Here is a 27,674-nt window from a genome sequence, read left to right as displayed (position 1 = left end):
TTTTTATTGTAAGGGAATTTTGTAAGTCATTATATATTGGGTCATCGTCTTTTTATTTGTCATTAAAATCTTAACCTTGCTCATCAGTCATTACTCATTACCAATCCGTCCATATATGACTTTTAAATAATTTAATAAATTAATAAGTTGTATTAATAATTATTATACCTATATCGATGTTTATTATTATTATAGGTCTACGTATATATTTAAGTGAATCAAGTGTTTATCGATTTTCCAAACACGGTGCGATGACGTGCATTTCAAAAACTTGTACTACCATTGTTTGATGATTGAAATTTTCAATTTTTTTTTTCATTATAGTCCGTGGAAGAATTGCATAATGCTTAACGATAGATTAATGACGGTCGTGTTAGGTACCTAGATCATAATATTTTTATAAGTTTTGAATATTTCATAATTATTTACTTAAATAATAGAGTAGTCTTCTGGATTGTTAGCCATCGATAAAGTTGAGTTCCCACTCCGTCAAGCCCCACCCACATCATGCATTAAACAAGCTTTCAAGGGGCGGGGCTAGGGGGAAATAAACGATTCGAAAAAACACAAACATTTTGCTTTTTGAAGGCTCCAAACAGTTATTGTTTTGAACGACAATACAGGCGTCATTATAATATTATGTTACGTATAATTAATTATATACTTAATAATAATAAATATGGATAAAATATAATATAATATAAATCACGAAAAAAAGAATAGAAAAGTTAATAAGGTTAGAGCGGTTAGTTGTGAGACGGCTCCACAGGTTAGAGCGCTCGTTGTTCAGACGTCCATCATCGCGTCGCGCGCGATGGCCACCAACAACAGCACGGCCACCGCGGCCATGGTGTGCGGTGCCAGAGTGTGGCCGGCGTTGGTCTCCAGCAGCGTGTACTTGAGCTCCTCGCGGATTTCCTCGGTGTCCACGCGCATGTGGTCAGTGCCGTCGGCGTTCCTGGCGCCACCTTTGGGCCTCATGTCCAGCGAGTTCGAGTTGGTCTGGTTCCGTTCGTCCGCGGTCGTGTCGATTTCCAATTTTACTGCGAAAACAACGGACAATGTTTTATCATCGTAAAAATATGATTGGTATTAATTAATAAACAATAATAGATTTCACGTGTTTAAGGGCATCAGATAAGTTTTTACGCACGAAAACTCGAGGAAAAACTCGCTCGTCTGGTGAAATTTTATTTTTATATTTTCAAAAACAAACTCTATACTCTTTTTTACGAGAGAAAGAGTCTCCAAAACTCGTTCGCCGCCGCGCGTCTCCCGCCAACTATCCGTTGTAAGCATGATCACGTGGTTGTCCACACACCAATCGAATCATTTTAAATGCGCGAAACGGTATCTTTCTTTCGTGAAAAAGAGTATAATATATATTATTATGCTGCCGGTCGGATTGGACTCAGATTTTCAAAAGTCTTCACTAAAAGTCTAATCGTTTGTTGAGTTTTTTTAAATTTATTTTTCTGAAGCCATTAAATGGTTAATTTCATTTAAGTGCGCATTAAATAATCTTAGTCCAGAGCGTCCAAGCCTGAATAAATGAAAAAATGAATTCCTTCTATTTGACGGAGCGTGATTCCTATTTTTTTTATCATATTATTATTTACTATACAATATTCCATTTTTATGACAACATTTCTTATTATTTGCCGTAATCGTAATTATTGGCTTTTTAATCGCGCAATTGCAAATGCGTTTTTTAAGGGGTAATGTATAGGCAAATATATCAACCCTTATGCAAGCACGGTGAGCAATAAAAATGTATAGATATACCGTATGATACATATTATTAGCCCGTCATATCGTGATGAGAGAGCTATAGAGAAATTATAATATTATTGATTAAATATTTTCATTTTCTAAATAATATCTTATATAAAGTAGGTATAATCAATTAACTTTATGGTACACCAAAATTGTGAATAAATGTTAAACATTAATTAATAATAAAGTTTTTCAATTTTCAAAACGTTTTAAAAATTGTATATGTGGTACTTAATAATAACATATTCGCCCGACTAATTAGATACTGGGGTGGTTTTCCAACATAAATACGTTGTTTTTACCTTTTTCTCGGGCCATTTCGCTCTTGTAATCCACTTTAATGAAAGTGGTCATGGCCACTTCAAACACCTTATTCGGGTCAGGTGGAATACCACTGATTTCTCGCCTCTTCCTTCCGAAACCAACTTTGCCGTTGCTACAATCCACCTAAAACCAAAGTTTTATTTTATATAGGTACTGGGGAAATTAAATCGTGAAAGCGTTAACTTATAAATAATAAAATCAATTTTATAATTTTTACTAATTTACTTCTATAATATTACTTATTAGGAATTACAATATGACTTATAAAAAAAAATACCTAATCAATGTGACTGACAAGCGGTGGACGAAGACTGAAAAAAAGTTTTCAGAGGTCATAGTTCAATTAATTATTTATTAAATAAATCAAATACACGTTTTCCCAGAATATGCCCAATCCGTCATTGAGTCTAGTGACTACAGTGGTCATGTAATGGACATAATATTAAGTATTTTACTATATTGAAAGTAGAAAATCTTTAGATTAAATAACATTTTAAAATCATGCGTGTTTTTTAAACAATCTAACTGTAATTTTGTGTATTAAGTTTATATTAATTCTTTCTTTAACCACTTAATTGAATATTTTCTAATGATAAAAATTTTAAAAACGTGTTTTACTTCTTTACAGACGCAGTTGAGTGTAACGAATCATTAATTTTCAGTCAGTCGTCTACTGAATTGTGCAAGACAAAAATATAGTTTTATAATATTGGCTGTTCCAGTATTATATACAGGTAGGTTGTAAGTTTAAGAATTATTATGGTAGTAGAAAATGGTATCAGTAGTTAGGTATCAAAATATAATAAAAGAGCCGTTAAAATATGTCAAAATATAATAGAAAAATGTATTATTATATTTTACATTTTATTTGATTGTAAAATAACAACGTAAAAATATAATAAAAGACATGTCCTAATTTAGAGTAGGTAGACATCTAATATAGTTTTAAATACTAACGAGATCAAATCTTATACGAATTGACAAATTACTTTACATTTGTTGTAACTTTATTTGTGTACATTATTAAGGTATACACTATACATATATAATGACACACGCTGGTTTTACTGTTTATTCGCACATCGTTAATCATGATTCGTTTTTAATGAGATATCTGTTTAACAAACTGTAATGTCATTAGGGCTTATAATGAAAGATTAACAAATAATGTAGATTACAATTTTTTATTCATTTTCAACGTTACATTTTTTTCAATTATTGTTCGTATAGTTATAGTACCTACCATATCATTATTAGATTTATTTATGACAAGATGTGCATTAATTGTCGTAATGTGGATGCTTGGGTGGGCAACGTCAGATTGGTCAATTCAGAAATGTTAAAACACTAAGAAAACATTTTTTTTTTTTACCTACTGTTTTTATCATTGATTGGGTATAAATGGAATTAATACCAATAGTTTTTATAAGTTCTTTAATATTTAGCTCAAAAAATTCATAACGAGTAAATCTTTGATAAATATATAGTGGTTGAATTTTTCTTTTTGATCTCGGGAGCGTATTTCTCTCATTTTTATTCTTATTTACGCAATTTGTGAAAATAAATTATATTTAGTTAGAAATTATATCTTATACAACATAATTTCTTCACGTTCTTTTTATTTTTTCAACACTTTTTATATTGTAATTTTATAAATTGTTGTTATAAATTGAAACATACTGACTTTTAACCATTTTTCATTTTAAATTTATATGCGTAGGTATATACTATACATTGTAGAATATAATATCCATATATGTTTGAATTTCGAATAATCAAGTAAACTATCTATAGTTAATGTATTTTAAATAATTGTTGGTATATAATAATATTATGTTGAACGGTTAAATTAAATTTTGTTTAATAAAAAAAAAGGGTTTTACAGACGACGGAAATATAAACTTTATCTTTTTAGAATAATATTTTCTTAACGTTTGAACAAATAGGTAGTTAAAAGTGCACATCATTATTTTTATATAAGTACCTATACAAATAGTCACAATATTATTATAGTCATCGTCGTTCGTCTGCAGTGTTCATTAAAACAACACGCGTCATGTAATATAATTATATACCTATATGTATATAAATTGTAGTCATATTATAATAGTATGTATACGCAACACACATTAACATAGTGTAATGTAAGTACTAACCCCTCTGCACTTGTCTAAACAGACGTTAACGGTGCCTTTGAACTGCACGTACGTTGACTCGGGAAACTTGAACGCCCTGAATTTAGCGGTCAAAAAATCGCCGTCCACCGTATTAAAGTTTTCAAACAAATATGGATCCACCGAACAGCTGTTGGTAAAAAAGAATACATAATATATAGTACGAACAAATATTAATAAGTTAATTGATCGAACAAGCCGTTCTTAAGTTCTTTGTATAGGTAATACAAATGTGTTCAGCTTTTAGCCTCGCACATATCGTAAAACATAACGAGTAAATAAATTAACATCTATCTATATTTAGTTTCTATTCATTATAATTATTAAACTAATTATTTTGTTTGTCTTCCAAAACCACTATTATAAACACTGTTCTCACGTCTTCTCCGCACGTGTGTTTCAACACTAAAAATTCAGAGGTTTAATGTAAATTGCAGTACGCAGGTCATATTTTTATCCTATAATATATAGTAGTGACAGGCACGTATACAGGGAGTTTTGCCCCCCTCCCCCCAAAAAAAAAAAATTTATAGATGTGTAATTTATTTAATATTTAATATAATATAGATTATGATCCCCCTCATATTTTTTTTTTGTGTACGTGCCCGAGTAGTGACATATCTATGACATCTTACCCGTTGAATATGATGGTTTCCTCTTGCGCTTTGGTGTCCGTCACTTGCATGTAGCTCACCAGCAACCCATAGATCGGGGCACTGTCTTTGTCCAGGTATATTTCCATTTGCAACGGTGTGCCTGGATTGACGTTGAGCTCGCCGTTAACGATACTACCACCCTGTCGCACGCCAACCTTAAGCATGGGAACCGGCGCGTTTTCCGTTAACGAAGTAGTGATTTCCAAGTCCCTGTAATGCAGTTAAATCTTAGTCATAATATTATAATATAATATTATACAGTGTACACGGTATCCGGTTAATTGAACGTGAAGAACGTCAATCGCTGGTTATTATAATAGGAACAAAGAATATATAATACTAGCTGACGCGACAATGCTTTGCTATTGCTAAGTTTTTGTATTGTTCAACTACTTTTGGGTGTAACATGCTGTGGAAGTAATAACTTTTAAGTGTAAATAATATTATATTTTAATCTATAGCCATCCCGACCGGCGTTGTTCGTGAGATTCACTTGTGATTATGCGAGAAGTATATATTATCAGGTGGGCAACCTGCGGTAGATCGCAGACGCCGCGTAGTGCGTATGTAATTTAATTTAATTTAATTTAATTCTACAGTATCAAAAAATTGGTCCACCGAAACCGTCGTTCAAATCGGAACAGTACCTATTTACTAAAATACACAGCCCAGGATTATCGCATTAATAATAATAATTATTATTATTATTAAAACCAACAGCATCAATTAATAAAAAAAAAAATAATAATAATAATAAAAATAATCTCAAAATAGCTGTATGAGAACCTCCCCGGGTTGGATTATTATAAACAGGATTATTATTCCCGTAGAGCATATTTTTGTGTACAAAATTACATCGGCACCGGGTGCCTTAATACTAAGGTTGAGGATATTCAACCATATATTAGGTAAGTTTATAATATAATGTAATAATAGCTATACTGCTACCTTTATATATAGTATAAACTATTTACTATTATAGAACAATAGCAATAATTTCCGTAATAATAGGTACCGCAGTCCGCAATAGGTACAATAGTTAAAGAAACATAGTTAAACACAATATCTGATTTCTCTAAAAAAAGTTGACAACTTAAAAGTAAAAGCCTTCAAAGAATATAACTTGCTTTCGAATTTTGATAGTAATAATATAACGTTGGTTTTCTAAAATAGGTAATTCAGGTGATTAAAACTTTGAAATCATAATAATAATTAATATTATAATAATTACAATAAAATACCAGAACGACAGAACTATGGTGTATCGTATCTTATGTCATTGTACGTGGGGGTTTGAACGATTCTGGGTCGATGACATAGAATTTCGTTAAAACAAAAAAAGACGTGTTTCTCTATTTTTAACAGGCAATTTTTTATAACAATTTCAACATTTTTAAACACGCAGGTGTACCAATAGCAAAATCAACTTTATTTTTCCAAATTGAAAATACTATATATTATAAACTACTATTATTTTAATGGATTCTAGTAGAGCTTTTTTTTTCTGAAAATTTAGTCAAATCATCAGTTTTGGTTCGCTAGTTTATTAACTATGGTCCTCTAAAGTTTAGTAAAATATGAATTAATACTTTTAATTGAAATAATTGATATAGGTTTAATTTACAAGAGCTAAATATTTGTTTTTTATAACTTGAAATTTATAGGTATAAGGTATAATATTAAAGCCGATATAGCTAAAAATAATCTGTTTCGTTCAAATAACTGTGCCGTAAACAAGACAGTTTTTTCACGATTTTCTGAAAGTTCCAAAAACACATTTTAACTACCTGCTTAAATACTTAAAAACTCATCTTTCACAATTATTTTCAATTATTTTTTAAGTTAACAGGCACATTTACTTTAAAATAGAACACTGTCAATTCAACAGACAATGAATTACCCCTCTCGCAACTCCACCACATGAAAACACAGATGGACAGTAATTGTTGCTGTGGTTATATTTTTGTTACATATAGGTACTTTCTTTATATTATCTTATTCAACAACACATAATATTATTTCACTCGATGAAATCGAAAACAAGCTGATATAGACAACTATTTAATATTGCCGGAGGATAAAGATCAAACCGGTATTGTCAACATTGCAGCTTATATATACCTATTATAGTGATTACTGATTTTACATTTATACCTATTGACAATTATAGTATTGCCTATATAATATACTTTGATTTTTACCGCATATCCGAACGATACGTACAATAATAAAATATATAAATTCATTATTATTATATTGGTAACGATCCGCAATGACCCGTGGCGGGTATATACGCGGTACAATGAGCATAAAAACAAAGCTCTGAAGGACTTATTAGCCTAAATGCGACTTAAAGGAGAGGACGCCGGGACAATTTTTTATTGATACATTTTTGTTTTGTACACAATGAATCATTTCATACGATTATACTCAATAAGTATTAGGTAGTTTGGGTTCACTGACTAATTTTTAATAAACATATTATTTATCAAGTTTATAGGGCCAGCGACTTTTAGGATTTTCAAACAATATGAGCTAAAAACAATACATACTGATACACAACATAATATATGTGTTTCATGCCTTTCATTAGGTACTCGAGGTTTATATTTAAAACTATGTTTTATATATTACACGGTTATGCATATTTGATCCCGAATAAGTGCATAGATAGTGCATAGGTAGTTTATAAAAAAAATTATTATTTAGCCCTTATGTTCTCGGAGAATAAAACGCAATAAATCAATATCCTTTATGCGTTAATTGTGTATTAAGTACAAGCCACACATTCATGGACATTTTCCAAACCTATTTCTGTATGATCCCAAAAGTGCGATATATCTTTCGACCCTCTTTTTATTGCCCACATGTTTAAGGGTTATTTTTAAGTGATTACAAATAAGGATATAAATACTAGTTTTCACAATTTTCCTAACAACCTACACGCCTAGGCACCTAACCCATGGGTAAGCGGTGAGCCACATTATACGCTTCGAGAACAATAATATAATAATATGCTCGATTGACTATCTATACTCTATACAATATACCTATTAATGTAATATTAGATATAAACAAATAAATTACACACGTCAGCGGGCACGTGCGATCGTGTGGTAAATCAGCGAAATGAATCGTTTAAATAGAATTGCCTTATTATCATTGTAGACACTCTATATAGTTGCATGCCTTAGCGATATAATATACCAACTGTGTATTTTGACAATTATTTTGAAACTGGACCACATCTTCACACCACAAACGATTTGAAAGACTATATTATTATTATGTGGGTATTACCGTTATAGTATACAATATTAATAAGACTATAGACTATTATGTATTCGTGGTTTTGAGCCGAATCGGCTGGGTTAGATCAGATCATGTATTAGGTAACGTAATCGTAAACAAACCGTACCAAAAAAAAAAAAATAATGTTGTGATATAATATTATTTTTTTCTAAATTCGTTTCAAGACTATTAGTTAATAGATCTTCATTTGTGGAATATTGATTTTATATTATATTTGTGAAACTTCAACATAATAATAATTGTATTATAATTACAAGTTACAACTGATAAAATATTGGAATCTAATGTGTATTGATAGCACATAACCATATAGGTAGGTACCTACTTAAGGCGCTCGGTGCCGATGTCATTTTGTCCTCAAAAATTCCAATTTCCCACTCACCCTTGTAAAATCAACCAAATTTCATAATTTTTTTTTAATTACTAGAAGGGGAAATATTCTACAGCCCACATCGATCTCTCATTTCAAAATTCATATTCTCAAACTTTATAATATGTCTAAAAAAATACAAGATAAAAAGCATCTTTTTAAATTTTAGGCTATAATATAACAATATTAATATAACCAATATGAGCGGAGCGTCGATGAAAAATGTTGCAATATATTATAAAATAGGAGCCTTTTTTTTGTGTGTACGCGTATATCTCGAAAAGTACCTACTATGTGGATTTTAATACGGTTTTCACTAATAGATCGGTCGAGTCATGGGGAAGGTTTTAATATATAATTTGTCTTGGAAAAATTAATTGAGTGGACGAAAATAATTTATATCTATTTATTGTGTGAGTTTGTGTGGTTCCCTGGATGATTTAGATTCACAATATTGGACCCGGTAGGTCCAACCCGGATAGTGGCTCAAACAGGTATTTTGAGATTCACGAAGCAAATTTTTTACTATTTTATTATTGGTTATAGGAGAAATAATTAGTATATATTAGTATTTTTTTTTATTTATTGGTTGCCATAAATGAATTGATTAAGCATGTAACAAACCGAATATTCGCACATTGGCTACTAAGGGTGCTGAGTAGCACTAATAGCCTCTCATCGGCGCGCGACGTGCCTACTCTGTACCTACCTATATGCTGTCACACATTGTCCACGATCCGACGTAGTCGGATTGCCAACCAGGTGGCTGAGTTGCACTTACTGCAGCGAGTTACACCCAAAAGTAGTTAAACAATTACAATTTTTTAAAGAGTTGTCATATTTTATGGACATCGAAGTTTGCAGGATCAGCTAGTAGAATATAAACAATATTTGCTAACATTTTTGTGAAATCGTATTTGGGAAATCATACGTTAATCCGTTTATCAAAATGCCAGTGTAGTGAAATAAAAATAGTTTTTCATTTTACTTCATGGCCTAGGTATGTATTTCCTAACATGCCTAACATTTATTATTATACATTCCGGCCAATTTTCAAAAATTAAAATTAGTCATAATAATATTATGTTTATAGGTAAGTATAATCTTATTTAATGTTTTGAAATTAGTCAATATTTTATTGTTTAGATACAGCCGAACCCTAAACTTATACGCGCAAACATACAGCAATAAACTTACTCTGGCTCTTGGAATCCGGCAGGTAGCACATTCCTCTTGGCCACTGTGTGATTTTTGTTTCCGGAAAACCAGCACTTCACATTTACGAAAGACTTGTGCTCGTAGTTTTTACCACCGTCCTTCTCTATGACTATCTGATGATAGTACGTGACTGTACCCTAAATTCATAAGTGTTCCATGTAGAATTTTCGAAAAACTAAAAAAAATTTCCAAACCCTTACGGTTCCTTGATTGGTCACTTTGGTCAGTCCGCATTTGAACACGTCTTGTAGAGACAATTTGAACTGAATGAGGTTTTTTTCGAAAACCGGTTGGCAGGCGAGCTCTGATTGTAATAAAAAAAAATTGAAGAATGAAGTTTAAAAAATTGTGTAAAAAGTAGATATTGTATTATATACTGCATTATCACATTTTCTAAAAAAAATGCTTCCTACGGTTCGCTGCAACCGTCACAAAGCAAATAATATTATCTTTCGCTATTCTTAAAAAACGTTTATTTATATTAAACTATAATATCTACTACTGCATTATAATTGCAATTCATCATAATTCATATTATATAATGACTTCTTGTGCATCTACCTCATGTTCCATAAATAAATTCATATACATGGGCGATCTATACCATTTAGCGTACATAATGCTATTCGCCAATAAGATAATGTAGATAATAAATATTAAAAAGTATCTTTAAATATTAATAATATATTTTAAAACATAATATTATCCTTATAAGTTATAATAGTACCTCGAAACAAATAATTAAATAAAACTGGATTTTTTATTAGGTACCTACTAAATATACTAGGTACCTATACAATATACATATATTATTATTATTAATAAAAGCCTCAGCATCTGGTCCATTGGTTGACAATTTTTTACTTAGGTACTATGGTACTTAAGTAAGTACTATATTATGGCATATTATATAATTAACATTTTTTTTTTATTATTTTTAAATATCAAACATAATATTAAGATTATGGTACCTATAAAACCGTTCAACTTCAACTTTAAGTAATAAATTAATAATAATTATATATTACCTGGATAAAATTTCATTTGGTTCAAATAAATGCTTTTAATGTCATCGGTTTTCTTAACATCGATGGTCATGTAGTCATTGTCACAATTCACTTTGTATTGAACTGAAACAAAAAATTAAATTTTTTTTTTAGTTTTTATAAACCTATTTTCATTAACGTAAAAAATCATAAAAAGGATAAGATAAAACATAATATTTAAATATGTTAGAAGATTTTAATTTTATAGGTATACTACACAAAATGGATCTGCTGAACGCAAATTTTCTGTTGTGCGTTTGTAACTTTGTAAGACACGGAGACAACGTACCGGTGTGATTTTTTATTGAATGTTCCTATTAAATATTCAATTATAGGCACCTACAACATTTTGCAGCGCTTTGAATTTTTATAGTTTTTTATTGAAACATCGGAAGCTAATTATTAGATTATATTGATTACCTATTGGTAAGTTTTTTTACAGATTTATATAAGCTATTTAAATGTATACAGTTTTTGATTAAATTAAATTAACTATAATTTTACCTTTTTGGCTCGATATTATAAAAATAAAATACATAAATATTAAAATTTCAAAATGTGTGAGAAACAACAACTATAGTGTTTTATTATAATTTACGAGCCTATCGGATATTTGAATTCTATTACAAAATTACAATTTATAATAACAAATTAACAACTATCTTTATACAATTATTTATTTATAACATGAATTGAGATAATTATATCTATCACGATTTAGACGATGATTATACTTATAGGTAGTTTTATTTATCACGAGATCGAGTGTACGCCTTACGGTGTATACTTATATTATATATAAATTGTATAATGTAGGTATTTATATACATTCTTCTCTACCGAGCAAGTCTTCCGCAGTGGTCGGGAAATAATAATAATAATAATTATAACATCTTACATCTTACCTACGCGCTAATTAGAAATTGTAAAAAAAAAAATCATTTATTCAAATTGTTATCAATCTGTTAAAATAATTTAAGATAATACGATTGCTATTCCAGCGATACGGTGGTGGTAAGGTATACTACGTGAAAACAAGCGGCGTGACCGTCGGAAAACCGTAACGCAACATTAATGGTGACGGCGACGAAGACGGTGCTGCGCGCGCGGGGTTACACATGTCGAGATAATTTTCCGATCGTTTTTCCGAGATATTTGTGCAAAAAGATTTTGTGCCGTGACCAGGATTCGAACCTGGGTTATTGCGGCCACAACGCAAGGTCCTAACCACTAGACGATCACGGCCGGGTGGAAATTATCCCCATAGTTGGCATATATAAGGAGAGCGACAGAACGTTGTCATACGTGATACGTCGGCGGATAAACTGCACTGTATTAATAATTGGTATATTATGTTATTATTATTATTGTTACACCGTGCGTGGTTAACCCGTTACCGCACAATATAGGTAGGTACCGAAATAGTTGAAAATATTGAACTATGCCACCGTGGTCTGGGTGGTTATTATGGCTGTAGTGTTACCCAAACAATGTTATAATAAATTATTATTTGACTTGGCGAATAACAAGACAATTTTAAACATGGACTACACGGTCCGGACTACACACACGGAATACGGTCACAATGTAATGTAAGGGTGCTTATTTTAGTTGGCACCTATTGTCATCAAATAATTTATAGAAAATATGTTTATTCATTGTTATAATTACTTACTAATATTTTATGCTAAGGCTTAAGAACAATTTATAATATATTTATTGTTTACGTCATCGTTATCATTAATTATCGGCCTTGTCGTGAAATAATAATAATAATAATAATAATAATTATCATCCCGTGAAACTGGAATTCAACAAATCATGAACGATAGGTATAATATAATATTATAAAATATTCATTATGTCAGTTTTAACTTTTATTATTATTCATTATTCAAGTACTTAGCTCTTAAGTAGGTATTACTAGTATTAGGTTACCAATTAAGTGGCATTCACCTGCTGTTATAACTACCTATAATATCATCCAAATTATGTAAATAAAAAAAAAAAATCGATAATTATTGAAAGACGATGAAATATTATACGTAACCCATTGGTAATCACTTATTACTTATTACCAGGTACTGTAACTATAATATTTGCAATAACAACTTAATTAAATATATATTTTTGCATTTGGATGACGATTTTGTAAGTTGTAATAAATTATACAATTAGGTATACATTAGCATAATTTATCTTATATTAATTATTTAATCATAATATGTGTTAATTAATATTAAATATTAATAAAAAATACATTAATCTTATATTTATCATTGATGATAAATCTACATATTATGCTATTCACCTATTTTTATAGCATTAGCATATAATGGATACAATAATTAAATTATTTTGATAGTTGTCGAGATACGGCTCAATAAATAATAATAGAAGATAGACCTTAAAAATACGGACTTGCAGTAAATTCATGTTGAAAAATTTCACAAAGCCATAATTATTATACGGTAAGTTTCCTCACATATTTCAATCATTATTGAATTCAGCGTATTATAACTAACAGATATTTTGAAGAAAAAAAGGTGTTATTGGTAAAGTAGATTTGTTCAGTTTATATTTTATAGTAATTTATATCGTCGTTCGTTATCTATCTATATATATAAGAATCTAACTTGATTTTGGAGATGATGGAAACCGGTTTGTTTGTTTATTTATTTTTGTTAATATTATTATTATTATTATTATTAATTATTATTTATTTATTTGTTTGCACTTGCATTTTTCTATTGGAAATATATACTATTCATTGAACAAAAAATGTACCACTCCAGTGGTTGAATTCAAAATATAGGATATATAATTTTCAGAAATTAGCAATAAAAATAACTACAATATATGTAATTATATTATATTATTTGTATGGCCAAAAAATAGTAATATGTTTTTAAATTAAATTATAAAAAAATAATTTCTTCCGATGGAAGATCGGGTAGCTAGTTAAAAATAAACTTATTGTATAATGATAGGTATAAATTATGATATTTTCCACACTTCGAGCCTCCGAGGTAAATATGTTAATAGTCAAATAATTGACTAAATAAAATACATGGTTAATTGTACCTGGATAATTTTTTAGTAATTTGTGCAAACCATCATTTGACGAGTGAAGACCGGAGAAATATATTATAATGTTAATTTAAGCATATAACTTGTATATTGTATATAATATCAATTATCATTATACCTATACAATATCATTATGATCGACGGACATACACATATTTTCATCAAGGGACATGGCGTGTGCAATTTAGTTGATAGCTTCGGACAGGACGGTTAGGCCAAACGTACAAACAATTTATGGAAATAGATACCTTGCAAATTTATGATCATTTCTTCGACCACTTTATCGGTAACTGCAGCCTACGCCTACCTGTATGGATATAATAATAATATGGTACCTACCTATCAAAACTGTTGATTTTATTGTTATACTTATAATATATTAAGTAGGTATATAAAATATTTATTACCCGGACTTTTGCAGGCAGCTGGTATTGCTACTTATTGCTGTTTGGGCCGTATATTATAATAAGTGTACATATGGTAATATTATACATAAATCAAAACTCACAAGAAACCGGTATTATTCAGTTATATTTATATTAAATAAGCATAGGTTAAACATATGATTATACATATTTTTGTGTGGTTAGGCATAACAATTTCGATAGTGCTCGTAATTTTTTAAAAATTTGAATATTGCGTATGATAATATGCACTAATAGTAGGTAGTGAATAAAAGGATAGAACCCGATTGCGTACCTACAATTGACCTTTTAATGGGAACACGATTGTGGATAATATATTTGTCGAATAGATTGTGTTTTGAATAGGCCTCGACGTAATCAAATTTATAATTATAACATTATTAAAATAACATGATCAAAATTAAATGGTTATTTGTCAGCTTAAAAAAAATCAACGATGTTTTGAAAGTAAAAATAAATAAATTTGTATTTTACTCAATAATCAATCACCGAATACTATATTAAACATCATCATAAAAATAGTAATTAAAAAAAAAAAATGGAAAATGGTTTAGTATTGAGTACTATAACTAAACTCATCATAAAATTTCAAAATAAGTAGGTATAAATATAAATTATATTACCGTCAGCTGTCACCTATGTTAATATCATATACACTTTGGTACTTCACACGCATTGCACATATTTATCATTATTTTTAATATATATATTTTTTAGAAATTACAACGAACGAGTCGTAATAAATGAGGTCTGTGAACTCTCAGCAATATATTTATACAGGTATGCACTTCAAAATGACAAAATGTACGGGATGATATGCAAAATAATGCGTTAAAATGTATGTATAATGTAATGATGCAATTTAGTGTACATCTTTTTAAGTGAAAAATGTAGTCGGTATTAAATGGAGGTGCTTTAAAATATGATAGGATAATTGGTTAATAGCACCCGGTTGGTATAAGAACTAAGAACAATGAAAACATTTTACACGTTATAACGTAGATATGATAATATACTATAACAGTGTATAATGTTATTGATATTATCCTTATAACACATAATAATAATATAACATGAAAATTATAACGTTTATAACCATTTATTTATATTTTATAAACATGCTATCTCAATTCATTGTACTGTGAATATTATTTTTTTTTATAACAATTGCATTCCTATTTACGGCGACACAAAGCAGTATACCAGTTACTAATTAAAAATGAACAAGGCGTATTATCTCTGTTAGGAACTCCGAACTCTTATACAAATTGTTTTAACATGCCTTTATTTTAGATTCTGTAAGTGGAGCATGGAATGTTTTGGTTTACAATGGTTTTTTTTTGTACGATGTTATTTTTTAGACGGAAAGTTTTTATTTTTTTACCTAGTTACTTCAGATAATTCGATTATCACAGAAGTTTTCCTAGGTAAGACTTAAAGGCTGGGTAAAGAAAATAGTTGAGAAATAAATTTCGAAACTAACAAAATTAGTTTTATTGATTTAATTTTAATTCAGGAATTTTTTAAGAGACTTTAATTCTCACAGATTGTTGTTATTGGTATTTTTATATAAACATGAAATAATTTCCAAAAAGATATCACATAGAAATGTTTTAATGAGATTTTTTCACTCAACAAAGTGTAAAAATGGAACTTATTATTTAAGATCAGTTATTTTTATTATAACATTTTGAATTAACCGAACAATTTTAGTATATTTTTATTTAACTTGAAACTTTATTTTACCTATACTAATAAGACTTGGCTTCTGATTTTTTAACTCTTAAGTATAAACTATAAAGGATCATATTTTTAAATAATAAGATTTTGTATTCCATAAGGAGTGTCCTGTATTAATTCCTGTGGCATATACCAACTATCTATGTAGATAATAGTCATACAAATCGAATATTTAAATATGACTATCAGATTAAATACTAGGCAGTCAATAATCATACTATACGTATGGTTATAGGTATAGCCGTATAGGCAGCACTTTTCATAATTCGATGCAAGACGAGATTGTATATGTAAAAAAATTGAATACAAACAGTTTAACGACCTACCTACATATGGATATATTTCACAATAATAATATATATAATTACGATATATTAGGTATATTCGAAAATAGAAAAAATTGTTATTCCCAAAAATTCTTAAAAAGACACACCTATATATTATGTATATGCAGACTGTATAGTCGTAAAGTCTTAGTACTATAGATAAATTATTATGAGGAAATAAAAAATAGGCAAATAAAAAAGACATACACATTTTTATAAAACCAATACATTCCTTTATCCTCTTAGAATCTAAAAAAATAATTATTCATCATCTAAAATATTAAAATAAAAATACGTATTGCAATTTTTTCATGCCTGTGTACAACTACTACCGCCACTTCGTTGCGTCGGCGGCAAGTGGAATACGCACACCGCCGCCACCGATTATATGCCGTTGCTCAGGTTGCGTTATTGTTGTTTCCACCGCAAGATCTCTGGTGGACCACGGCTTTCTCTTGCCGGTTTTCCGTGATTTTCTGCAAAAATGTTTTGTGCCGTGACCAGGATTCGAACCTGGGTTATTGCGGCCACAACGCAAGGTCCTAACCACTAGACGATCACGGCTCGGTGGAAAACCTAAGGAAAATCCGACCATATAATGTACGTCGATGACTATACATTTCTCGCATCGATAGTAGTAAAATATCAGTTATAGTGTATTAGATCCCAGTGTGGCCGATGTCGCTGGTCGGCAGTTGGCCGATGGACGCTCGCGCGTTGTTGTCCACTGTACCGCGGTTGCTCACGGTAATTACCGTGACCTAAAGTATTATATGTACTATATACTATAGGTACTAATATAGTTTCATCGTGTGTGCCTTATATTATATATTTTTATTGATGAGTTGTTATCTTAGTCCTCACATTGCGTTATTTTTTGTTGCATACTTGCAACCGATGAATCGATGACTGATTTGGAATCTAATTAGGATTTTAGATTTATCCAGAAACAGTGGCATGAGAATTTCCAGGTTTCGCAGAGCTTTAATATTTTGTGTAAATCTTTTATTTTTAAAAATTAATTATTTTTCAGATAGTGTTGTAGCAAACATCTCCGGTTAGTTGTCCAGATTTTAATTATTTTATGATCATTATGATTAAGTGGTACAAGTCATACCTACTAAAGATAAATAATTAAAACAGACTTGTTTTCTACGAGTATATACTGAAACACGATTGGTTAGGTTAAATCTACCTTCCAAAGGATGTTCACGATATCAAGGCTTTGGTTTCTTGTCTTGAATTAACGAAGCATGCGTGTTGATGTTATTTTAATTGTGTTTATTTCGCCTAGAACTCGTTCTAACGCGGAGGATTCGTTCAAGATTACTATCGAGGCTGAGGTAGATATTTGGGACATTCCTGGGTGATGTACCGATGTGTCCGATTGTCCGCTGCGTTGGTCACACACGGGAATGTCTTTATTTTTTAATTAAACGGACGTGGTTGAGAAATGAGAATCGTGTGAACTATTCTAGCCCAAGCAGTAATTGATACTCCTATGTGATGTTTAAATTTGCATATATTATATTGATTATTGAATGCTTATAAGGTTATAAATAATTATATAGGCTATGGATACCATAGTGTCTTAATTGTAATCTACTTGACATTGTTAGATTAAGATGTCTCACTCAATTTGTATTGGCTAGATTCCTACACAGATTTCTTAAATACCTAACACTAAGATTATAATATTAATTTTTTACTTAATGATATTATGTTATATGGTTAAAATTAAAATTTAATGATTTATCAACAAATTTATAGTTTGGTACCTATAAAAAGTTTTATGAATGTCTTACATAATGCCTTACGATATAACTACGCATGTATTTTTACAATTATTTTAAGTAAAAACTAAGTATTTATCACACCAAGTTAAAGACCTATATTTAGGTAATAGTTTTAGGTAAGACCGTGATGTACAGCTATATTTTCTTCTGTATCGAATGGCTAATTAGGTTTTATAAAATGTTCTTGTACAAATTTCATGAATAACAATATCAAATTAAAAAATAATAATAATAATGTAGCTATGTACAGGATATAGTGAATGGGTAATAGGCACTCGTCTCGCTTCGCTCAACTCGGATCAAGCCAGTGGGTTCACCTATTATGTGTTATTATCATTGATGATAAATAATTGAATTGAACGATTCCTAACTGGATTACCTAAAAAATCCTAAAGATTTAAAAAAAAAAAAGAGGTTGTACGCCGTAATGTTGTACCTAGTTCACTAAAAAAGTTGTTTTTTCAACTTCTGTTTATGTTCAAATTCCAATAGTATGAAAAGGGTATGAAAAAGTATAATAATATGTATTATAAAAGTTGTATGAAAAATTTGATCAACCATTGCTTATTGTGAGCAGATTTTCCAGAAAAAAATGATATTCGAAAACAAAATAGTTACTATATGAAATAGTTAAGTACACATATAGTTTCTTTGCCAACATAATATATTATATTAGCTGTCGTAATATTAATAAATTAGTGATATTCTGTAGAAATACGAAAGTCAAAAAGGATTAAAAATATAGGTGGTACTCTATAGTATTATAGGTATTTTGTTTTAATAATGGCTAAAAATTATTAAATACTTAAGTATTCCAAGATCATAATAATTTTCGACACATTCATAAATAGTTAAATGTCAACAATTACCTATAATAGGAACTTCAATACTTTATGCGTTATATACAGTTTGCTTCATATTAAATATCTATGAATTGTCAAATGTCAAAAAGTTAATAATTGTACACATTTACAAGGACCCTAATCAAAATTTACCTACAGTTTCTGATATACGCATGTACATATCTATATTTTTGTTACAGAATTAAATATCAAATTATTATAGTATTTTTTTTTCAGTCAAAGAAAAAAAGACACGATCCCCCAAATTTCCGTGACAAAAATGTATTTACTATCAACAGGGCGTACTACAATAATTTATAATATCGAATAATATAGTTGAACGACCCAAAATACCACCGACGGCGAAGACAACGGGTCTTATGAATGACAAAAATAAGTCGGGTAACCCAAACCGTGGATAATCCTGGGTAGGAAGAAAAATATAATATTAATACTTATACAGAGAATAACAACTAGTTTGAGGGGGGTGGATCGGTGTGACTCGTTATTACTTATTATACAGTCATTTAGACAATATCAACACAATATTATTATAATAATATGCATACGAAAAAAAAACTTATGATTGCGGGACTGTTTATATCCGGATATCCGGAGTCAATATAACAATTGGTGGCTATACATTATAGTATAATGTCTTTTTCCATATTATATAATAAAAATAATAATAATAGTGGTCATTGTTTTTATAAACGTGTTGTGGTTTTTAAAACGCCGATGAGCCTGCAGAGTAAAAACGTAATTTATTGATATTATTACTTATTAGGTACCTAGGTACTATTCCTGCACACTTGAAGGGGTGACATAAGTTAAATCTTTTCCCTATATTTGCTAACCATAATTCTAAATTTAAACTTTGTGCTGTTACTTGGAGGTAGGTAGTTAAAACTATATATTGTATAGTTGGTTCTTCCTAACACCTATCTACTTGCATTGTTTGAAGTCTATTTTAAACACAATGTTGATATTTCTATAAAAAAAAGATTCTACAAGGTCCAAATTTTTTACATCGGTGAGGGCGTTTCCGATGCACATTAAATTGCTATGTACAATTTATATTAATTACATTTATTTCTGTTTATTTATCAAATTGATATAATTAAATCAACGAGAAATGAAAGACAGAAGTTTTAAATTAAAATTGATAGGTATAGGTACTCATATTTTGCACGATTATAATATCTAGGTAATGCATAATATATTATACTCGTATATTACATCTTTACTACTGCACATCGGCAATTTCGTATATAGTACCTAAACGATGAATATTGAATAATTTTAGATAAGTATAATTGCTTCCTGTATTTATTGAATAATAATAACAGTCACCAACCGCCAATACGTTAGATTCGTTGTGAGAAACTACAAGCATAACTATAGGTACGTATTATTTTGATTATATATGTAACCTAAGTATTAAATAACTATTAACTGGATATTAAGACATGCCGAAATATACGAGGTGAAAATGAAAATGTTTTTTCTATAGTTGTAAGTCACCAGCATGAATAATAATAGGGAATATGTGTATGGAAATATTATTATTATACTGCAATTATTTTAAGATCATATAACCTATAGCCGAGAGGGTCATTTAGGGCGGAGTGCGGTAGGGTGTGTGACGGCATCACTAATTTAATAGTACCTATTGATAATTTGGCTTCCATTAATCCGTCAAAATTAAACTTATATACTTATCAACTATGTAGAAATATTAAACTGTGTATAATATAAAATATATTAAATTTATATTTTTTTACAATATGTTATCAATCATGATTTCAAATCATACAATATAATATTATCTATTGTCCTTCCAGCTGTTGTGGTGTATCGGTTGTTGTATAATTGGCCAAATATTGATACTATTAAAAACAAATAAATAAATAAATAATATTTGTTTATCTCGCAACAGAGAGTGCCTTTCACACACAAATTTACACGCAAGCTCTTGACAAATCACCTACGGCGAACCCCTTAAGATCGGTATCGAATCATTTCACAGCTTTGAAACATTTTTTTTTATAGGTATTCGATCTAAACTGCAAATCTCAAAATGATTAACCGTTATATTAAAACATCTTCTAGACTATAACTCGTTCACAAACTTATTCAAACATATTTTGAAACTAATTAATGTAAGCAAGAGAGCGAGGAACTTTACGGTTAAGTAAATACAACACGTCAATAATTTTTTAAAGATCATAAAATATGTGTGTAGTCTTGCAAGTGGGTACGTAGGTACCAATTGCAATTCCACTATTATAACGGTTTAATTGTAAAGGTATTCCCAAAACTAGCTTAATGTCAAACTTACTATCTTTAGCATTCACTCGATACAAATAAAAGTTAGGTACTTAGGTATATTTAAAGTCAAGGTATTTTGTATTGTGAACAAATAATAAGGTTGGAGTGTTGACTGTAAAAATATTATGTTTGTAAAAAGTTTAATCTAAGATCAACAATAATAGGAAAGTTCTTAAAAAATTAAACTGTAGTTATCATTTTTTTCGTTAAAAATTTACTATACTAATACCGAGTGCATGAATAATCACTAATCATGTAATGATTCAATAGTAATCTATAAGCCACTCAAACATGTTTTAATGGTCCATGATTGATCCATTCATTTTTATTGAACGATTAAATTAATCAATTTTTCATGCAACCCGACTAAGAATATTATGGAAAACTTTATTTTACAATTTTATAAACGCGTAAACGCATTTATTTGTAGTTATCACTTATCACGAAAATATAATACCATTGGTGCCTACATTATTAGGACTTAAGAGGTAGGCACTATAGGCACCTATAGTTACAAGAATACAAATGTTGTGATTTTAAGTTCAAGTAAGCTATAAAAACACTTAGCTAATTATAATATCCCAAATATTTAATTTGATGACATTTTTTCTATTATTGAGTATTGACTGCTATTATAATATTATTTTATTACAATGTCTGCAGTCTGCACATTACAATATGATGATATTATATTATATTATTACACATTTGTGCTTTCTCTTTGTCCCGTGTGTGTACAAGTGTGTGATTCCGGATGAGTTATCGTACTTCAAATTATAGGTATACAATGGATATACAAATTAATTAGTATTTGTTAGGCGTGAGCCTACTATAGGTATTAGTTAATGTAAGTACTTATAAATAGTATAACATTGTATATTATATATGTATAGGCTGGTTGCAGGTAACGACAAATGTTCAGAAATTGATAATTAGTAATAACGTTTCTGATTGAATAATGGAGAAAAGTAAGTTATCATCAGTTTGAAGAAAACTCAACGGAAGCTGTAAGAAAACAATAAATAAAAAGTAGTGAACATTTACCAGTATTATAGTGTAACTGTACAGACAAAAAAAAAATTGTATTCGGTACATTGCTCGACCAATTTCATATTATTTTTTTAGAATCTCAGTTAAAAGTTAATAACATATTATTGACATATATATAACGACAATCGTGTCTCGTTATCACGTATCCCAAGGTTCTAAAATATCATGATTTTAGTTATTTTGAGTAAGTATCGATTGTACCTATATGTCCTATATACCTATTTTGTGGTGTTGACATTAATATTACTCGAATAGTAGAACAACTTTATAATTCACATTTTGAACGATTCAATTGGATATTGGTTAGGTTAGAATTACATATCGTCGGTCTAAATCACAAAGGGCGTATGTCCAAAATTACAAATTTTTTTAGGTCTAAAATCATTACATTGGAGATACGACGATTTTTAACCATCAATTTCATGGAGGGTAAAATTATACAATTTCAAAAACGGCCTTGATGTGGTTTTTTTTCTTAATTTTAATCACTATATAAGGGCCAGTTGCACCGTCTACGGTTAAACTTCAATTAAGCTTAATCAGCTGATAACAGATATTTAACCAGGCAAATTCGGCCGATTAAAGTCCGGTTAACTTTAATCAGAGACGGTGCAACTGGCCCTAATAATCCTGAAATCCAAAAAAATGGAGTGACGACTTATGCGATTTAGGCCAACGATATTTACATTTATAAATTATAATACAATATGTTAGTATGTTACAAATTTTGTAGGTATCTTGTATTTATAAAATTCGCTAGCTACAGTTATAGGTACACGTATACACTCTTGCACTTATAATGTAGGTAATAAATCATAAATGGTTCAGAATCTCTATTGAATCAATAGTTATTTAACTAAAGTTTAGCTAAAGCGCGACAACAATATCTGAACTAGATAACATGATAATGGCCCGGAATAGTCCAGGAATCAGTGTATGTAGGTATCGAATTCATATTTGTTTACCATACGCATAGAACAATGCCAAGCACACAGAGAAGTAGAACAATTAACTTTAATAGTAAACAAACATTTTTAATACAATGCAAATTAGCCTATGGACTCTTACTTCCTAGTTCCTGCAGTAAACTTGACTGTAAACACAAAACACACTAACTGCATGCTATGAAATGTACACATTTTCTCATTACCTCTTTCTCTCTGTTTCAAAAATATTAAAAAAATTTTTTTTTTTTTAAATAGGTGGCGACGTAAGAATTTTATTTTGCTGAATGTTTACTTTCTCAGCTCATTTGTCTCATACTTATTTTAAATATTGTCTGTATAATTCTTTATTCTCCTATACGGTTATCCTAACGGATATACGACCTCCCCTATTATGGTATGTATATTGTATAAGTTTTAAAAACGGCAATTGTAACTTTGAGTTCATATAACTAATTTCAATTATTATCGAAAGCTGCGTATTTATTATACTTTCACGTTTAATCAATTTTTTTATGATTTAAAATTATTGAATTAAAAAGTTAAACGGTAAATAAAAAATTAAAATTCCCACGTTGTAGTTGGGTACTATACGTACCTACTACCTACATTAATATTATATAACGTCTCAGGACGGACATCATGACGACATTATGGACTTTACGATAATTCAATTTTCGGTTTTACGCCATACGTATGAATACGGATTGCCGAGTAAACAATAGATTTAGTGTACTGTAAATAAGTTTAAGTATTTAAATACATATATACGCATTGTGAAATCTCATTAGCCATTTCAACAACCATATATGATAATTTACTGTGTGCTACTTTCGTAAATGATATCCTTTTCGGTTTTCATTTTCTTACTTGCGCCACAAATTATTTAATAAGAAAAATTCCTTTTTTTCGTTTCATGCTTCTGGCTAATTTAATTATTTTATGCTGTATATTCTCCATTAAAAACTTTGTTTCGTTTTAAATTATATTTATGTCTATTCTTATTTTAACATATAATTATAATATATTTAATAAACAATTGTATAGTAAGTTCATTAATTTGAACATGCATTTTATATATAAAATACATTTGCGAGTACGCCCACTAATCGGCTGTAGGTGTTTCATTGGACGAGTATAAAATAATCCCTTGTAACATAATATAATATAAGTACAGTAAATACAAAAAATATTAGATTTTTCGAGTAAGTGAATAGTTTTCAGAAACAATTAATATAAAATGTATAGTCAAAAAACGATGGAGTGACCGGAAACACACTTAGATAGTATCTATATAAGTTATAGCCACCTAATAATATAAGAAGTATATGAGCTGGGCAAGTATATGATTTGAATATCGCCTTTTTTCCCACAAATAATAAAATTATGATAACCGTCTGCACTTTAAATTACTATTATTATTATACGATGATTCACAAAATGGGTGTTACAATATTACCGAAATATAATATTATAATAATTATTCTTCGATATAAATTTTTTTTATAATCGTTTAAAAATATATTTCGATTAATGATTAGACAGCGTGTGTATATTGTACAACATCAAACATGCTTTCGCATTCTGTAGGTTATATTGTCATAACACTACATGAAACTGAAATTATTCTTTATGCGATGCTCTGCTGGAAACGTTAACAAAACATACGCACTGCGCACTATGTGAAGAGTCAGTTTTTTGACAGAGAGAGTTTTAAAAATGTCAGAAGCATCATGATTTATAGGGATTAATAATACTAGATGATTATTATTATTATTCAAACATCTTATATGTATTATGTTAAAATGTTAAATTAATTAACTTTTGTAACTCAATATAATATATAGGATTCTTAATGTTATAGTTTCACTTGTCTAGACTGACTAGACATCCGGCTTACAATAATATTATTATTAGAGATACGAATATATAATATGCAATATAAAATGGTAAAATATGCATTTTATTTTTAAAAATATACAAAATTCTTTCAAATTCAATCAATCATTAAATATTTTTTATACAAAAATTATCGCAAATATATGAATATGACACTAAATGTCATGTTCAAAATATAAAATCTTGTATCTATACGGAAAACACAAGTTGTACTAACAGTTACTAAATTAACTCATGAACACATAACAACCATATAAGTACACACGCACCTGTTAATATAAAATCTTGTCTTTTAGACTAGATTTAAGTATCTAACCATATCAGTTCATAAATTTAGTAGGTACATATATTCACGACGAATAAAACAATAATTGCAGGTGTTCATGGAATAAATACGGTGATTTACAAAAGTTTTATCAAATGAATATTCAAAAACTTAAAATAAGCAATTATACATACGTTATTTGATTAAAAAATGTGAAAATAAACAAAAAAAATTGTTCTATATTCTATTCAGTATGAGCCGAATCATTGACATATATCTGCAGACACCAATTTATTTTAACTAAAGGATAAAAATATGTTAATGCATAATAATATATAGAAATCCTAGCTCTAATTATGATTTTCGTGGACTATCCTGCGACGCGTGTTTCCGCGCAAATGTTTTTCTTCCCATTTTTTTTTTTTTTTTTTTGATCATATAAGTACTAATTGTATTGTGGGCATTTTTTACTTTTCTCGCCTCTCGGCGTAGGTACTTACGACAGCGAAAAAAAACGGAGAGGGAAGGCTGTCACTTGAGACGGTGTGCGCGTGTGTGATGTGTAGGTCGACGTGTCGTCATCGCATTTACATATATAGGTACATGTACGCGCGGAGAACACCGTCGAAAAAACCGACTCAAATAAAAGAATCGTTTTTAGAAGAGTGGAAAAAAAAGTGTAAAATAAATAATGGTCTGACGACGACGAACGAAGACGTAACACAATATAATATAATATTATTGTGTATACATATATAATAATTCCATTTATGTGAGTTCACGTCGGCGGGACACATATTATAGTGGTGGACGCATACTGCAGTCGTGTGACTCACTTTACACGCCTTCACTCCGTATAAGGTCGAGACTTTGGAACCCTTCTATTAGGTACGCGTCTTGTAATACGTGAACACACACACACATTTTTGAACGCGTAATAACTATTCAGTCGTCTGTGTGTACGAGTGTGTGTGTAGCGTTATATTTAATATAATATATACACATGAAGCGCAGGGTGAAATGAATGAGTGTGAGTTCTTAAACGCATTTCCATTTTGTGTTCATACAATATATGTACATGGTTAGTGTGCATAATAATAATAATAATATGTAACAATAATAATTGTAGAGGCATACGGCATACTTCGCACACACATAATATTTTTCATTTTTCATTTTTGACAATACGAATAAACATGCATCACACACGCTCGCGTTTGGTTTCATGGTGGCCGTTGAGTTTTTAATAATATTAATAATATAAGTACCACCCGAAACGTCACGATTTTTTTAGATTTGTTTTCAATGGATATAGAACAGCAGGTACCTACCTATATAAAAATATATATGATATGCCTAATTGCCTAAGCCCTAAAATCTAAAATACGTAAATTAATGGATAGGTACACGCTTACATTCCGATCGAGACTTCACGGGCTAAATTTTTAATTAGGGATTAGTACAGGAATAACACAGATCAAAAATATTAACACAATATAAATATGAAAAAAGGTGGGTAAGTGGATGTCGCTCTGCTGTACAGTAGGTTAGAAGTGGGTCACTGTATAATGGACAGTATTAAATTTGAATTCAATGATATAATATCACTGTATAAGAAAAACGATTCCGAGCGGAGACGGTATATCAGTCTATGTATTAGACATATATATACTTATCTATGGTATTAAAAAAAAATTGACCTATAATAGGTACCTATAATAAATTCCAAATTAATCATATCATAATATCTATTAGGTACTTATAAGTTATAACGCGTTATACATCAACAAAAAACCGTGGTAAAATCATAGATATATAATAGTATACTTTAGAAGTTTCAAGTACCCACGAATAATATTATACAATCACAACAAAATAACTAAAATAGTTATCCTAGGTTTTTAATATGTAATTTCGTCCAAATTTGTACTTAAAATTGCTATAAAAATAAACTGTGTAAATGTATTTTTTAGATTTTTTGTTAACAGAATTAATTACTTACGTGGAATCTTGTTTTAAATTTTTAATTCTTAGATACAAAATTGAACATTTTTATAAATTTTTAACTACAAAATATTTTTCAAATTAAA

At 29.5% G+C, this 27,674-nt stretch overlaps 1 protein-coding gene and 2 non-coding genes across 3 annotated transcripts in view; all 3 read right to left on the bottom strand.

The window, feature by feature from the left end:
- Window positions 1–27,674, bottom strand: part of LOC100162711 — a 76,762-nt gene continuing 49,088 nt past the window's right edge. The window contains exons 2-8 of the mRNA XM_001948456.5: window positions 10,859–10,960; window positions 10,031–10,134; window positions 9,810–9,967; window positions 4,910–5,140; window positions 4,257–4,404; window positions 2,079–2,223; window positions 1–1,043 (exon numbers count right to left, since the gene is read on the bottom strand). Coding sequence (XP_001948491.2) covers window positions 787–1,043; window positions 2,079–2,223; window positions 4,257–4,404; window positions 4,910–5,140; window positions 9,810–9,967; window positions 10,031–10,134; window positions 10,859–10,960 — 1,145 coding nt within the window. The 3' untranslated portion in view covers window positions 1–786. The remainder of the gene's footprint in view (window positions 1,044–2,078; window positions 2,224–4,256; window positions 4,405–4,909; window positions 5,141–9,809; window positions 9,968–10,030; window positions 10,135–10,858; window positions 10,961–27,674) is intronic.
- Window positions 12,050–12,121, bottom strand: TRNAH-GUG. Its single transcript has one exon. It is a non-coding gene; the product is annotated as a tRNA-His (tRNA).
- Window positions 16,950–17,021, bottom strand: TRNAH-GUG. Its single transcript has one exon. It is a non-coding gene; the product is annotated as a tRNA-His (tRNA).

Source organism: Acyrthosiphon pisum, chromosome X, assembly GCF_005508785.2.
Source record: "Acyrthosiphon pisum isolate AL4f chromosome X, pea_aphid_22Mar2018_4r6ur, whole genome shotgun sequence".
NCBI classification, from domain to species: Eukaryota; Metazoa; Arthropoda; class Insecta; order Hemiptera; family Aphididae; genus Acyrthosiphon; species Acyrthosiphon pisum.
Note: the sequence above shows the minus strand (reverse complement) of the source record. Positions and strands in the feature narration are given on the sequence as shown.